Source organism: Dioscorea cayenensis, chromosome 7 (assembly GCF_009730915.1).
Source record: "Dioscorea cayenensis subsp. rotundata cultivar TDr96_F1 chromosome 7, TDr96_F1_v2_PseudoChromosome.rev07_lg8_w22 25.fasta, whole genome shotgun sequence".
NCBI lineage: Eukaryota > Viridiplantae > Streptophyta > Magnoliopsida > Dioscoreales > Dioscoreaceae > Dioscorea > Dioscorea cayenensis.
This window is the reverse complement of record NC_052477.1, coordinates 23,169,836-23,183,556: the sequence shown is the minus strand read 5'-3', so window position 1 is coordinate 23,183,556 and position 13,721 is coordinate 23,169,836. Positions and strand designations below refer to the sequence as shown.

General features: G+C 32.7%; 1 protein-coding gene across 1 annotated transcript; it reads right to left on the bottom strand.

The window, feature by feature from the left end:
- Positions 1-2,444: 2,444 nt before the first annotated feature.
- On the bottom strand, positions 2,445-6,294 carry LOC120265853 (Holliday junction resolvase MOC1, chloroplastic-like). Its single transcript, XM_039273825.1, has 6 exons — positions 5,806-6,294; positions 5,120-5,225; positions 4,269-4,321; positions 3,767-3,898; positions 3,050-3,122; positions 2,445-2,948 (listed from the first exon to the last, which is right to left on the bottom strand). Exons 1-6 carry the CDS (start codon positions 6,088-6,090, stop codon positions 2,815-2,817), a joined length of 783 nt encoding a protein of 260 aa, XP_039129759.1. The 5' UTR covers positions 6,091-6,294; the 3' UTR covers positions 2,445-2,814.
- Between the last annotated feature and the right edge of the window lie 7,427 nt (positions 6,295-13,721).

Sequence of the window (13,721 nt, the reverse complement as noted above, 5' to 3'; positions counted from 1 at the left end):
GTGGAAGCTGCTCACATTGTCTGCAGCCAAAAAGATGGATCTCCACCAGTTACTGAAAATTTTCCATCTCCCTCATCCATGCTGGAAATTGAATGCCAGAATAATCCCCCACTGTAAGCACTTCAATATTATTGCAGTGAGGTTTCAAAGCTCCCAACACCTCCACTGCATTTGCAAACTCGCAATACTCATTATCCTCATATCTTAAATTCTTTCCTCCCCAGCATAATGTCAATGAACGAATATCTTGTTTGAAACACAAATTACCTTCTTTGGCATCATCAGCATTCTTGATCTTGTGGAGGTTATACAACTTTAGATTAACACCAAGATTTAAGTGCTTTAACTGTCCTATGCCATTCTCTGCTTCATCACCCACAATGTAATTGGTTAATGTTGTCAAGCACTGCAACTGACTCAAACCTGCAGGCATGGCTCTTAATTTGAAACATTTACTAATATGAAGGTGTTGAAGGCTGCTCATGTATCTCATGCTCTTGGGAAGCTCCAAAAGTGAATAACATCGTTTGAGTTTCAATGTCTGCAGATTAATGAGCATACAAATGGCCTCTGGTAGTCTCTTGATGTTCAGAAGTCCCATTTCAAGATACCTTAAATGTTTCATATGTCCAATCGATGCAGACAGTTCATCTATCTCTTCATTTAGATCAAACTTGGGTGTTCTAAGAAACTTCAGTTTTGCCAGATCATGCAAAAACTTATTTGTCCCAGATTCAAAAGGCCTAAAAAATGTCCATGAGATGGTTACACGAGCTTAACAACGAGAAATAAGACAACCACAATAAAACTCTTCCCCCCCAAAAAAAAAGTAAGCAATCAAAAAGTTTACATCACATTCTTGATATTAGTAAAATTGCCACTTTAGAAGTTAAAGATGAAAAGAAATATCTAAAACTTAAACTCAAGCTAGAAGACAGAAGATAAAAATATAATAATTACTCCACTAATAATCAACCTATCACCAAGCAAGAAGAGTACTGGAAATAGATTACAATTTTTTCATAGCAGTGCATTAAAATAAATGTGTGTCAACAACTTAACATCATTAAGTGCTTCAAAATAATAGCAATGATGAAACTGAATATGGGTAAGTACTATGGTCATCAATAACATCTACCATTCACCCATTGTGATCTATATGGCACTTTCATTCCCCTCATTTATATTAAGCCAATATTGCAAAATAACATATGAAATCATTTCCGGTCATAGAACTAGCAAAGCTGACTTTACACTTGTAAACAGATACCCTTGTCCTTTCATTTACGTATCTCTAACTCTGTACAATCTTTCCTAAGTTTCTTAATACTTTTGTTTGAAACTAGATATTCTAGTGAGCCTCAAAACATGTAATTAACATAAATCAAACAATAATTAAAATCAACAAAGAGAGTTTGTCAAGGTTGGGTTTAGGACGTGTTAACCAATTCTTTATAATTGAATTTGCACTCAGTATAATATGTTAGCATCGCTACGATTGTTAGGATACAAACAAACCCAAGCTCAGCCTCCAAACTAAGCAATCCTCAGGAAAGAGGATGCTCAGACATTACACAATAAGGAAAAGGAATAGCTTGAAGAATAGCAGGGGAGAGGGTAGCGTTGCTAAGAAGCAATATCAATAATTTAAAAACATCATCATTTTCTCAGCAAAATGATGACTAAGGAGCATTCCATTATTTTCAACTTATCTTCACCTTTGCCAATCACATCTGGTTTGATTCCATTCGAGTGAGTCTGTGGTCTGGTTTTCTGAGCCTGAGGGAGATTACGAACCTTGAGATCAAACTTGTGCATCTCAAGCTTGTTCTCAAGCTTCAGTAGAAAGAAGAATAGGTTAAAAAGAAAGAAGCTGCACACCTAGCCGAGGTGGCGAACCCAGAGCTCTAACTTCCATTGGACCACTAGAACATGTGTTGGGCATGCCCAATATGTTTTTTGCATCACAGTAAATAGAGCCAAGACATCACAGGAACACAAGGTGCTAACAACTTGACAATCAGTACAAGGTAGAAGAAAAATCTGCTCCCATGGCCATTGTGTTTTCCCAGAGCCTGCACTGGAAGCTCTGAGTTCTGGTTCTCTGCTTTAAACAAAGCTTCAGTACTCCTTAACATTCAAAATAATCAGCACACAGACTTCCACCAGACAGCCTGACCTTGAGACAAAAGCTTTGCCTGCCTCCATGGGACTGTAGAATGAAACAGAAGGCCGATTACATCTCAAATTACTCAAATATATTGGCTAATTTATTATTAAAAATACATTCTTTATGGTTAGAATATCATTAGCAACTTTAGGCAGAGTTGACTGATGCATACCACTAAGGCACCTCATCTCCTTTGCTTTCATTTGCCATTGCGAAAGAATCCTCACATAAGTGGAAACACCCAAATGAACCAAGCTTATGGGAAAGATCATGATACACACACCAAATCAGCCATTTCTCATAAATTGAGAGAATTGATTCGAATTCCACAGCAAATTGGCTTTCAGCAATAATTTTAGAGGCAAAACAACACAAGGAAAAGAAATGATATATGTGCTGAATGCAAGTTATATAGACAGTTAGACACCAATCTGGAGACCTGAAATTTCTATGGCTGCAATTACAGGGATAATGTATCTTCAAATGACATTTACAAGAGGCCTGTTGTAAATCTAATCTTGAGAATCTTCAGGCAGTCCTCTTTGGTTTCCAGCCAAGTGGCAGAACAAGCAAATCAAATGAACTGGTTGACGTGAAAAACGAGAAAAACTTCTGCCAAGCTAGTAAATGCTTTCTCAGAAGTTTTAAACTGCCTTCTTATCTGTGATCAGTGAATTGAACAGGTCAGAAGATATATGAGAACCATTAGAATCAACTTGGTCCATTTGTTCTATAAGGCCTCTTCCATATGCTGCAATAAGAAGAGCTTCAGCTCGACCTGTGGAAGCAAAGATGCAGGTAATACTCCATGAAGAAGCAAGTTTGTTACAGTGTATACAATGTAAACCAGTTTTGGGGGAATTTGTTGACAATACATACCATGATCTTTCTTCCTCTTTAATTGATGGCTCAAAGATGGGAACAGAGCAGAAGCAACTTCCCTGCTATCATCCTGCCAAAAATTCTTTACAATTAAAAGAAATCTCCAGCTATCATCTAGGGTTAGTAAGTTAACTCTTGAAGTAAACTTAGTAAAGCAGAAGTAAGGAACGGATTAATAAGTCAGAGATAACAGACTAAAGATTATGATCATAATCAACTAAATACAAGAAACAATGCCTCCAAATAAAAAGACAAAATGAACTTCTTCAGCTATGCCTCCAAATAAAAAGAAAATAAAAACTTCTTGAACTATGCCTCCAAATAAAAAGAACAACAGCTCTTATCAGCATTCATTTTTTTATACATACACAGGTGAATGGCATTTTCATGGAAAATACTCCAGCAAAAGCCAGAAAGGCAAGCATACTTGAATGACATCAACACCAAAGCAATGGATTACGGTAAACTTCAACACTACAATGGAAGCAATTGGCAACATCTTCTAAAGATGGGCAGATGCCATAATTCTGAAATGATTTCTCCATAAACAGAATGGATCAATCATGGTTCATCATTTCAAGAACTACCAGTCACAGAAGATAGCCAGCATAATCTGATATAGACATAACTATGAGACATCAGCTACCGCAAAACCATGATTCAACAATACATCGTTGTACATAAATGTGATAAAACAGTTGCACTTGCACAAACCTTACTAGAAGAGCTTCGAGAGAGTTCATAGTGATTTTTCCATTCATGTGATGTCACTGGCACAACTGAAAATCCTGATGCAACTAGAACACCAATCCACAATCCATATGTATATCCTCCACTCCACCATCCCTGCATAAAACAGTGAAAAAGACAGCAATAAACACAGCTGCAAGAGAGAGAATTTGCAAAGAGACATCCTATTATAGATTAATGACATCCAGCTAAATAAGGCTAACAACGGCAACGTTATTTGATGTAATTTACAGATCCACCAATGGGCTGTGTTTCTAAAAGATATATCTCAGTGAAGATCATAATAAAATCATGTCATGTACATCCATGATAGATTTCTGAAAACTAGTTTCAAAAACATCACATGATTTCTTTTTCTTAACCTTACAAACAAAATTTAACATCTATTTGACTTGAATAATAGAGATCTCTGTAAAGACCAAAAGGTGCAAGTTGTGCTCTGTCAGAGAAAAGTTTTAGCAAAAACCTGCTTTCCATCTTGCGGGAAGGGATTTGACTGTTCGATATATGCTCTGGTCCCTGAGATAGATTAGTTAATTAGAAACATTGAACCTCTAAGTTCAGAAAAATACTTACATATGTTCCCCTTACACATGAAATACAGGTTAATATAAAAAACGCCAAAATTAAGCATGCCACGATAATGAAGCGAAATGTCATGGGTACCTTTATTATCAAAAAGTTAAAGACCAAACGGCATACAATGTAAGCAATTGCTTTGCGACTGTTTTCAAATTTACAATTTCCTTGCAACTGTTTTCCAAAGTCTAACAAAACATAATGCGCAATAGTGTGCACATGGACAGGATCCCAGGAACTTCCACTGTGCATATGGCACCCTTCTGTTACCACAGATAAATTGATTTAGTTAACACAGTAAGCATTTTGAACCATGAAAAATGAGCATCTTGCAGTTCCTGATCAATAGAATCAGAAAATACAAAACTTAAGACCAAGACCAAGTCATTCTGCTTCCTTTTTGTTTCATAACCGAATTCTATCAAGACTACTTGGAAGGGAAGATTAATCAAGAAAATATTCTGAGACCAGTGACTTTATGAAATCCAGAATGAAAAATATGGATGCTTTAAATAATTGTAGAACCAATAGCAACTACCTACCAGCAGATAAACCATGGTTATGAACATCAAGCATGTTACAAACCTTAAAAACACATATACAAGTCAAGGAAAACGGAGAATGATGGGACCACAACTAACATTTACACAAATTCTAGAAACCTTAAACACATACAAGTCAAAAAAAATAGAGAATGATAGGACCACACTAACAATTACACAGATTCGAACTTCATACCATGTGGTGCACCAAATTTCTGAAGCAACTGAACGATAGACCTCGCATCCAAACGATTTCGAACTCTTTTCCCAACGAGTACTTTTACATTTGGGGTATCAAAGACCTACAATATGGGATCCGTACATGATTGTTACAAGAGCTTGCCAAAGAGAAATAGAAATAATAATGGGCCTTAGCTACCCAAGAAAGTAATAAGCAGGAAACTTTGAATCACATTCTCAGCATTAGTAATACTTCCAAGTCAGAACTTAAAGCTGAAAATAATGCTATGCAATTCAATTCAACCAGGAAATGCGAGTATAAATAGGATAAGTAACTATTGTCACCAAACAAGAAGACCGTAGAAGATGTGGTATGTCAATTTCAATGCGATTCAGAGTAAATGCATTCACTAACAACTTGATATCAGCCAATGGTTCAAAATAAATAATAATAAAACTGAATATGAGAAACTTGAATGTTTAAGCTCATAGAAATTGAATTGCTGCTCAGATTAAAACTTTTCTAAAATTATTACCAGACATTTCTATATTGAATAGCAGATAAAAACAATTTTATTTTCTTTTTTAAGAAGTGATGATTGATTGTAAAACTGGATGTTAATGAGTTACATTGTTACCTCAATCACGATTAGTTAAAAGAACATTGCGATTCAAAAGGTAAAACAAAGAACAGTGTTCCACCTGAGCCGAAGAGACAGAACCATCGGGTTTCAAGAGTGCGACGGCGCCAGAGACATCGGGATCCACTCCAAGAACCCATTGAGGCTCCGAAGCACAAATCACTCCCTCGTCTCCTCCCAGTGGGCTCACGGAGAGGGAATCCAACCACTTCTCCTTGAGCTGCAAATTGGAAATCTTTGTAGCCCTAGGCGAAACCCTAAACCTAGATGTCGATAAAGGTGCCGAATTTGCGGTGCAGAGGAGGTGGAGATGGGAGTGGAAGAGTTTGGCAGAGATGGAATTCATTGGAGAGCTTGGCACTTGAACTGTGAGTAGTAGGGGTTTAAACAAGCCGAGCAAGCCAAACGAGCAGCGCTGGAGTTCGGCTTGTCTCCGCCCGTCAAAGGCTCCTCATGAGATGAAATCAAGAGCGATGTGCCGGCGGAGAGAGTGAGACGGAGACGTAGCCAGTGACTAGGTTTTGAATGGAATACTTATACAGAGTCCCTCATTAAAATGTAAATTACTATTTAATCATTTGGAATGAGTTTGAATGTGTGTTCGGTTGGTAGGAATGGTTCATTTTGGGGAATCATTACATACACATCCCTGTATCCATGTTTACTTGGTCGAAATTTTTAATAGGTTTTCATTACTGTTAGGGCCACCATTAAACACCCAAGGCTGAAATGGCTATAAAAGAGAACGTTTGTGAGGAGGTGAGAAAGGGAATGCTCTAGAAATGTGTCATGTGCTAAAATAAAGCACATGTGCCAATTTGGGTCGGGCCAAGAGAAGCTATTTGTTTATTTGAATGCGATTTTTTAGTGCTTGATTTTCATTTGCTTATTTTTTTATTGTATTTATAAAATATTGCATGATTGTATGGAACATATGTAAGATTTGACTGTCTTCAATTGATCTTACAAGATTTACAAGATTTTTATCATGCTCTCCTAGGTAAATGATGGTGAAAATTTTTCCATAATAAGTACTAGTATTGGTCAGGATCTCCTTCAACTACAACCATTCAGAGTGACCTGAGCTGATCTCACAAGTCACCCCATTTTAAATCTTTTTTTCTGGAAAGAAATTGAGCACTATAAGAAAGCACCAGTCTCCTTCAACTACAACCGTTCAGGACGACTTGAGTTGACTTACACAAGTCACCCCATTTTAAATCTTTCTTTTGGAAAGAAATTGAGCCCTGTAAGCAAGCCTTCTTCATTGGCATCAATTCAATTGTTAAATATGGGACTAGCACTCTGTTTTGGTTTCATAAATGAATGGATCACACTAAGGGGTATCTGGCCTGAATGCTTCAATCCTTAGCAAAACACAGGCATATCTATTTAGGAGTTCATATTACTGTTGAATCCCCTTGAACTCATAGACCTTGTTGATTTGTATAGCTATCTCCCCACCTTTTTCACTGAGGGATCAAATTCCAAGCTGTGGCGATAGGACAAAAATGGGAAGTCACAATCAAATCTTTTTATAATTTCCGGAATGATGGAGTGGAATCTTTACCACAAGCAATACGGAAGGCGATCCTTCTTTTGGAATGACATCTTGCACTCCCTCCCTGCTTTCAGGAAAAAACTTATCCTCACTTATCCGTAATGGGGCTACCACACTCTTTTGGTTAGAGAACTAGGTTGAGGGACGCGCTTCTGCGGACATCTGGCCTCATCTATTCCAACTTACCCAGTTAAAGGAGCATTTGATTAGGGAGATCATAAATAGAAGGCCTGTGATTCCATTGAGTGATTCCCCATATTGGAACAACCTTATCAATAACACCTTGGCGCTCTTCTCCACTAAGAAGGATGAAAAACGTTAGACTCTCACAGCTAATGGTAGATTCTCAATGAAATCTCTCCACAATTTCTTGAATGATGGCGTACTGTGGTATCAAAAAATGCCTGTCATCCTGAAAGGTGTTTGCCCAAAAAAATTAATCTTTTCAACTGATTAGTTTGGGATAACAAGATTTTGACTCTTGAGAACTTAGCCCTGCATAGATGCAACTTCCTTCAATCTACCACTTGTGTGTTGTGTCATGCGGCGGTAGAAATTGCTAATCATCTCCTCCTCCTTTGCCCCTTCACCTCGCATATCCGGAGTTACTTTGGGCAGCTCTTTGGGGTGTGTCTTCCTTCTAAGTCTCTCAAGGACCTTTGGGGGGACTGGAGGAGCAGGATGCCTAAATCTTTGATCCCATTTTGGGATATGCTTGTGAGAGCTATTGTTTGGAATATTTGGATTAAAAGAAATGCACGCATTTTCAATTCCAATTGTCTCTCATTTGTTTCCATTATCTTAAAGATTGACAGCATGCTAATTTCTTGGTTCAATGCAGCCCCTGAGTTTAAAAAGGTGAAACTTGATGAACCTGTGTCAAAGATCAAGAGGAGCCTGGATTTCCTAAACTCCAGAGATTCGGTGAAGGATGCCCCGTTGTCGTGACCTCCTTCCCCGGGCGAGATCTAGCTATTAGTTTGTCTTGTCTTCCTAAAAGATTTCCCCTTCCTTTAGGTTTTCTCCTTTTCTTTCGCTTTTTGGTTTGATATTATCTTCTCTTACCACTCCTGGTGGTTGACTTTTGTAGAGCTTCGGCTCCTTCAGTTGTTATGTTTCCTTTTCAATGAATGTGGTTTATCTATTTTTTCAAAAAAATAAAATAAAATAAATGCTCAACTTCTACTACAATTTAGAAGGGTAGTTACCCTTAAAGTTAAGATTTTCAGTTGAATAGCATGAGATAATAAGATCTTAACCCTTGATAATTATGCTAAATGGGTTTGCAACAATATTTCAACCATACATGTGTTTTCTACCATCAAAATTGTGGACCATTTTAAAACATAATTAAAACATAAATATTTATTTTATTATTATTAATTAATGTTTAATTAGAAATTAATTTCAAATAACTATTAATTTTCATTCCGTACTTAAAATGTTTTTAATTAATTTTAAATGATATTTATTTCAAATAATTATTATTTATTAAATAATTAAAACATAAAATATTTATTTTATTATTATTAATTAATGTTTAATTAGAAATTAATTTCAAATTATGTATCTTTTTTAGGTTTCACAAGGGCATTATAGTCATTTTCAAGGGGAATAGATCATTACCTTGTGGGGGTTAATGGTGACCCCCCAAGGTAATGATTACCTCCAAAAATCCCAACCAAACATGGTTATGGGAATATGCAAGTAATGATTCCCCCAAGGGGGATCCATTAGTACCAACCAAAGGCGAAAGTTTTCTTTAGCCCCTATAATACATTTATTAATAATTATTTATTAAATATCTATACATTTTCATTAGAGAGAGTTTCAAAAAAGATTTTTTAAAATTTTTTAAGAATTTTCACTATTGCATTTATGTGTTTGTTTTATTTGCATTTAATGGAATGAAACATGTTTAATACCATTTATTTACTTACATTAAATATTTTATTAGATATTTAAATTATAATTATTAAAAATATATTTTTATTTTGTGAGAAAAGCATATTAGTTTGTTTTTTTAATTAAAGAATCAACTCATATATCAAATTCTTTTAGGCTCTGGGTCTCAATTAAATAGTTTATTCATCAAGTCATTCTAGTAGATACTAGGTTAATAAAATATTTTTAAATTATATTTTATAATTATGAATTAGTTTTTAATTATATGATATAATATATATACATATATAATCATACATGTATATATATATATAATATTCATTACAATTTGTTAATTATAAAATAAATAATTTGAAGGGAAAAAGAACATTGTTAATTAATTTTGGTGTATATTATGTATGATATTAATAATTAAAAAATTAATTACACTTATTTGTTCATGCCATAAGGGTGCGTTTGACGCGTAACTAAGTATAGCACAAGCAGTACAGAACAAAACAAATCTTTGCGGTACAACACAACTAATTGTATTATATCTTATGGACAACACAAATTTTTTTTTGTATTTTTCTTCATATGATTTCTACAAGTACTACACGAAAATATTGTAAATTTCAAAGTTTTTCTCAATTTCAATATTAACCAAATTAAAATTTTATAATTAACCAACTTATTAAATCATAATTATATTTTTTAAAATTTTTAAAATATATGCAAAAATATTTATTGCTAAAAAATACATGATAAATTAGGTTAATATGTCAATTGACTAAATAATAAAATGTGTTACTCTATAATCTTATTAAATATATTATAATCTATAATCCATATAACTTAATTTATAATTAATAATCTTATTAAATCACAATTATATTTTTATACCATATACACTAATTTAAAGAAAATAAGGTATCCAAACAATTAATTTTCACATTTTTTTAACTATATAAACAAATTTACAAAATGTCAATAGACCAAATAATATGCATGTATGGTAATGTTTTAATATCTTTATATGGGTACACTAGTATGCTTGATATATCTATGAAAATCATATCCATGATCAATGGATATAGATATAAAGAGATTTATATTTATCTTTTATATAATTTAAATTTTTAATTTTTGGATAGAAATATAAAAAAATATGTTAATTTTTATGATTTAAAATATTAATTTTAAGATATTGATCAAGATAATTCTCAATTTTATTTATCTAATGGAGATGCTTATGAATCAAACATCCATTTAAAAGGCAAAACCTAAATTAAAAGAAACCTCATCCTTCCACTATTTAGTTGCCAAGATTCAATTGTATAGAAATCAAATATGAATTTAAATAAAATACATCTCTAATTAACAAAAAAATGTATATTATTCAAATTGAAATGGAAAAACAACTAGCATCAAGGAAACTATAAAATATAGCAAAATAGTTCGAAATCAATTATAAATATAATTAAATCATTTATTTATTAAGTAATTGAATGAAATAGATAACAAAAAAAAGCCTATAATCTCAACAACGCGTAGCTTTTCAGCATGAATTTTTAACCAATCTCTTTCTGGGAGAGTCCCTAGAAACCCTAAAATTTCAAAGAGATCCTTAAATTTTATAGAGACGAGGGAGCAAAAAATAAGAAGAGAGGAAAATAGGAGGAGGAAAGGGAGAAAGAGTGGGAGAAATAGACTATGAAGATGAGGAAGCATGTTGGTGGGGGAAGAGAAAAAGGTGAAAGGTCAAGGACTTGAGCGTCATAGGATGTAGAATACATGATTGTAATTTTTAATCTTTATTAAGGGTAATCTAGTGTCTTAGTTGTGTTGTACCACAATAAATTTTTGTACCGAGATTTTGATGATACAAAAATTTTGCTCTACTTGTGTTGTATTCTGACTTTGTCTTGTGTGGTACTCTCAACCTTTTTACAAAACAAACGAGGAATGAGAGAAGTTGTGTTGTCTTAAACCTCAAAATTTTGCGCATCAAATGGACGCTAAATGTTCATGTGACTTTTCAAAAAAGGATATACCAATAGTTTCCATTATAAGGAATTATTTAATTATAATTTTCATTGCATGTCTATATACTATATTTACTCAAAACACTCAAAATTATAAGAACCCGATGCAGAGCGAAGGAATTCGCCTAGATTAAAAAAAAAAAATTGCCTATTATCCAACAATGCTAAATACTAAACATTATCCAATTTTATTTGGGTTTGTCAAACATTATTAAACAATGTTACTGCAAGTGATGGAACTAGAAATAAAATTTAAGGGGAGCTGGATTCAAATTTTAAAAACTTACAAATATTAAATAATTTTTTTATTAATTCAAGATGATAATAATCAATCTTTCAATAATATAAAATATACATCCATTTAAAAATTTTGGTTTAGGTGTAAAAAACCTATCATATTTGCATAATTAAAAAATAACACAAATAACATTTAAACAATAAATTAACAAATAATACAATTAAAAAACAATTTAGTATAAATTTACAATCTTAATTCATTTTATACAACAACTGTTTAACAAATATTCTGTGAATAATCAATTTTTCATAACAATTAATCACAACAAATATCTATCATTTTCACATAACAAATAATCAAACAAGTATTTAACAAATATCAAATATTTTTAGACAACAAATAATCACACAAAAAATTAAATAAATTAAATTAGATATAAAAGAAATAAAAAATACATAATAAGTCTCTATAATGAAAAAATAAAATATAAACTCGGAAGAGATTGAGCAAAGAGAGGAAAAAAAATATTTTTAGACCAAAAATAATCACACAAAAAAAAAATTAAATAAATTACATTAGATAAAAAATAAATAAATAAAAATACATAATAAGTCCCTGTAATGAAAGATAAATTATAAAGTCACAAATTGCAATGATTTTTTAGGGATTTTGAGATAACAATTGCATTTTTTTTTAGGGTTTTATTTATATTTATATTTATATTTATTATTACTATTTTTAATATTAATATCCTAAAAAATTGATAACTATGTATTGATAAGTTCAAAAAAAAATATATCTAAACATAAAATTTAATATTAAAAATATTTGAAGATCCATGTTTGGTTAGCCATATTATTTATTATTGTCATCCAACATCAATTTTATTTAATGCAATAATTTTATTGTTTTTATTTAATTTATTTTAAATATTGTGGGTAAAATTTGGAAAAAGTAAATAAATAAACAGTATTACTTTTCATATTTATTATAATTATTAATATTTTAATTATATGTATATATATATATATATATTCATGGGCAAGGGGTGCTTGAGCACACCTTGCCCCCCTCTAGATCCACCTATGGATGTTAGATATGGTTGAACTCATATTATTTGTTTATTAGTCTAAAATTTAGTTTGAATTTAAATTTTTTATTAATTTTTTATTTATAAAGTAGATAGACCATAAGTGTATATATAAATAAGAAAAGCTGTGAAATGGATAGGAACTTAGCAAGGTAAAACTTTTTTATAGGACACTAAAGTATACCTATTTTTCATTTTGGTGTTTAAATTTCAATTCACATTAAAATGGACACACTGCTTTAATTTTGTTTCAATGAAAGATCACTCAAATGATTTCGAGCTTTATTTGATGATGTGGACTCTAGAAAAGCTTTGGCAACACCTCCATGACCATAGATGCCGCATCACTTGTAATTGCCCAAGTCAGCAAACATGTGTTAATTTACCCTATTTTCTCGAGCGAGAGCCATCATCTCCTTCTTCATTCTAGAAAATGAAAGAGACAAGGGGAGAGAGAGAAGGAACAAACATGCTTTCTTCATTCTAGTTAGGGAGAGAGTGAGCGCTAGCGGGGGAGGACAAGACTTCAAAAACTATGTGAGTGAAGTGGAGAGAAGGCTATGCAAGAAGGAGACATTTTCAACAATTAATGCAAATTAAGAAATACAAAATAAAAGATTCACTATTTCAATGTTATTGATCTTTCAATCGTACAATAGAACCAAACAACAAGCCTCTAACACACACAAAATGATGTTATAAACATCCCCAAAGCTAATATTAGAAACTAATAAACTAAACATGCATCCAGTGAAACTCATAAAGCAAAAGATGAATGCTTGCTTTCACTATCATTCAGATTATAAATTCTTTCAAAAATATTTAACCTCTTGAACAAACTAAATCTAGCCCATTTTCCATAGTTTCTCCACAAATCTCTATCTCCCCAAACTCTTACCCTAAAGATCCAAACACCAAATTAGCCAACCAACATTAACTTAAGTTTCACGACCCTAGTTCCTCACATTGCAACAAAAAAAAAATCATCAAACTTCAGCTACAGCAATCAATTCTATCATAGACAGAGATCAGTAAGAACAAATTTACGAAGATCAAAACCAAAAAAAGAAACCCTAACCATGCTACTCACTCTCAAAGAACTCATTCCGTAATGCCCAATCAAACATGTCAACATAGCTATCCGTCTCTTTACCCCATT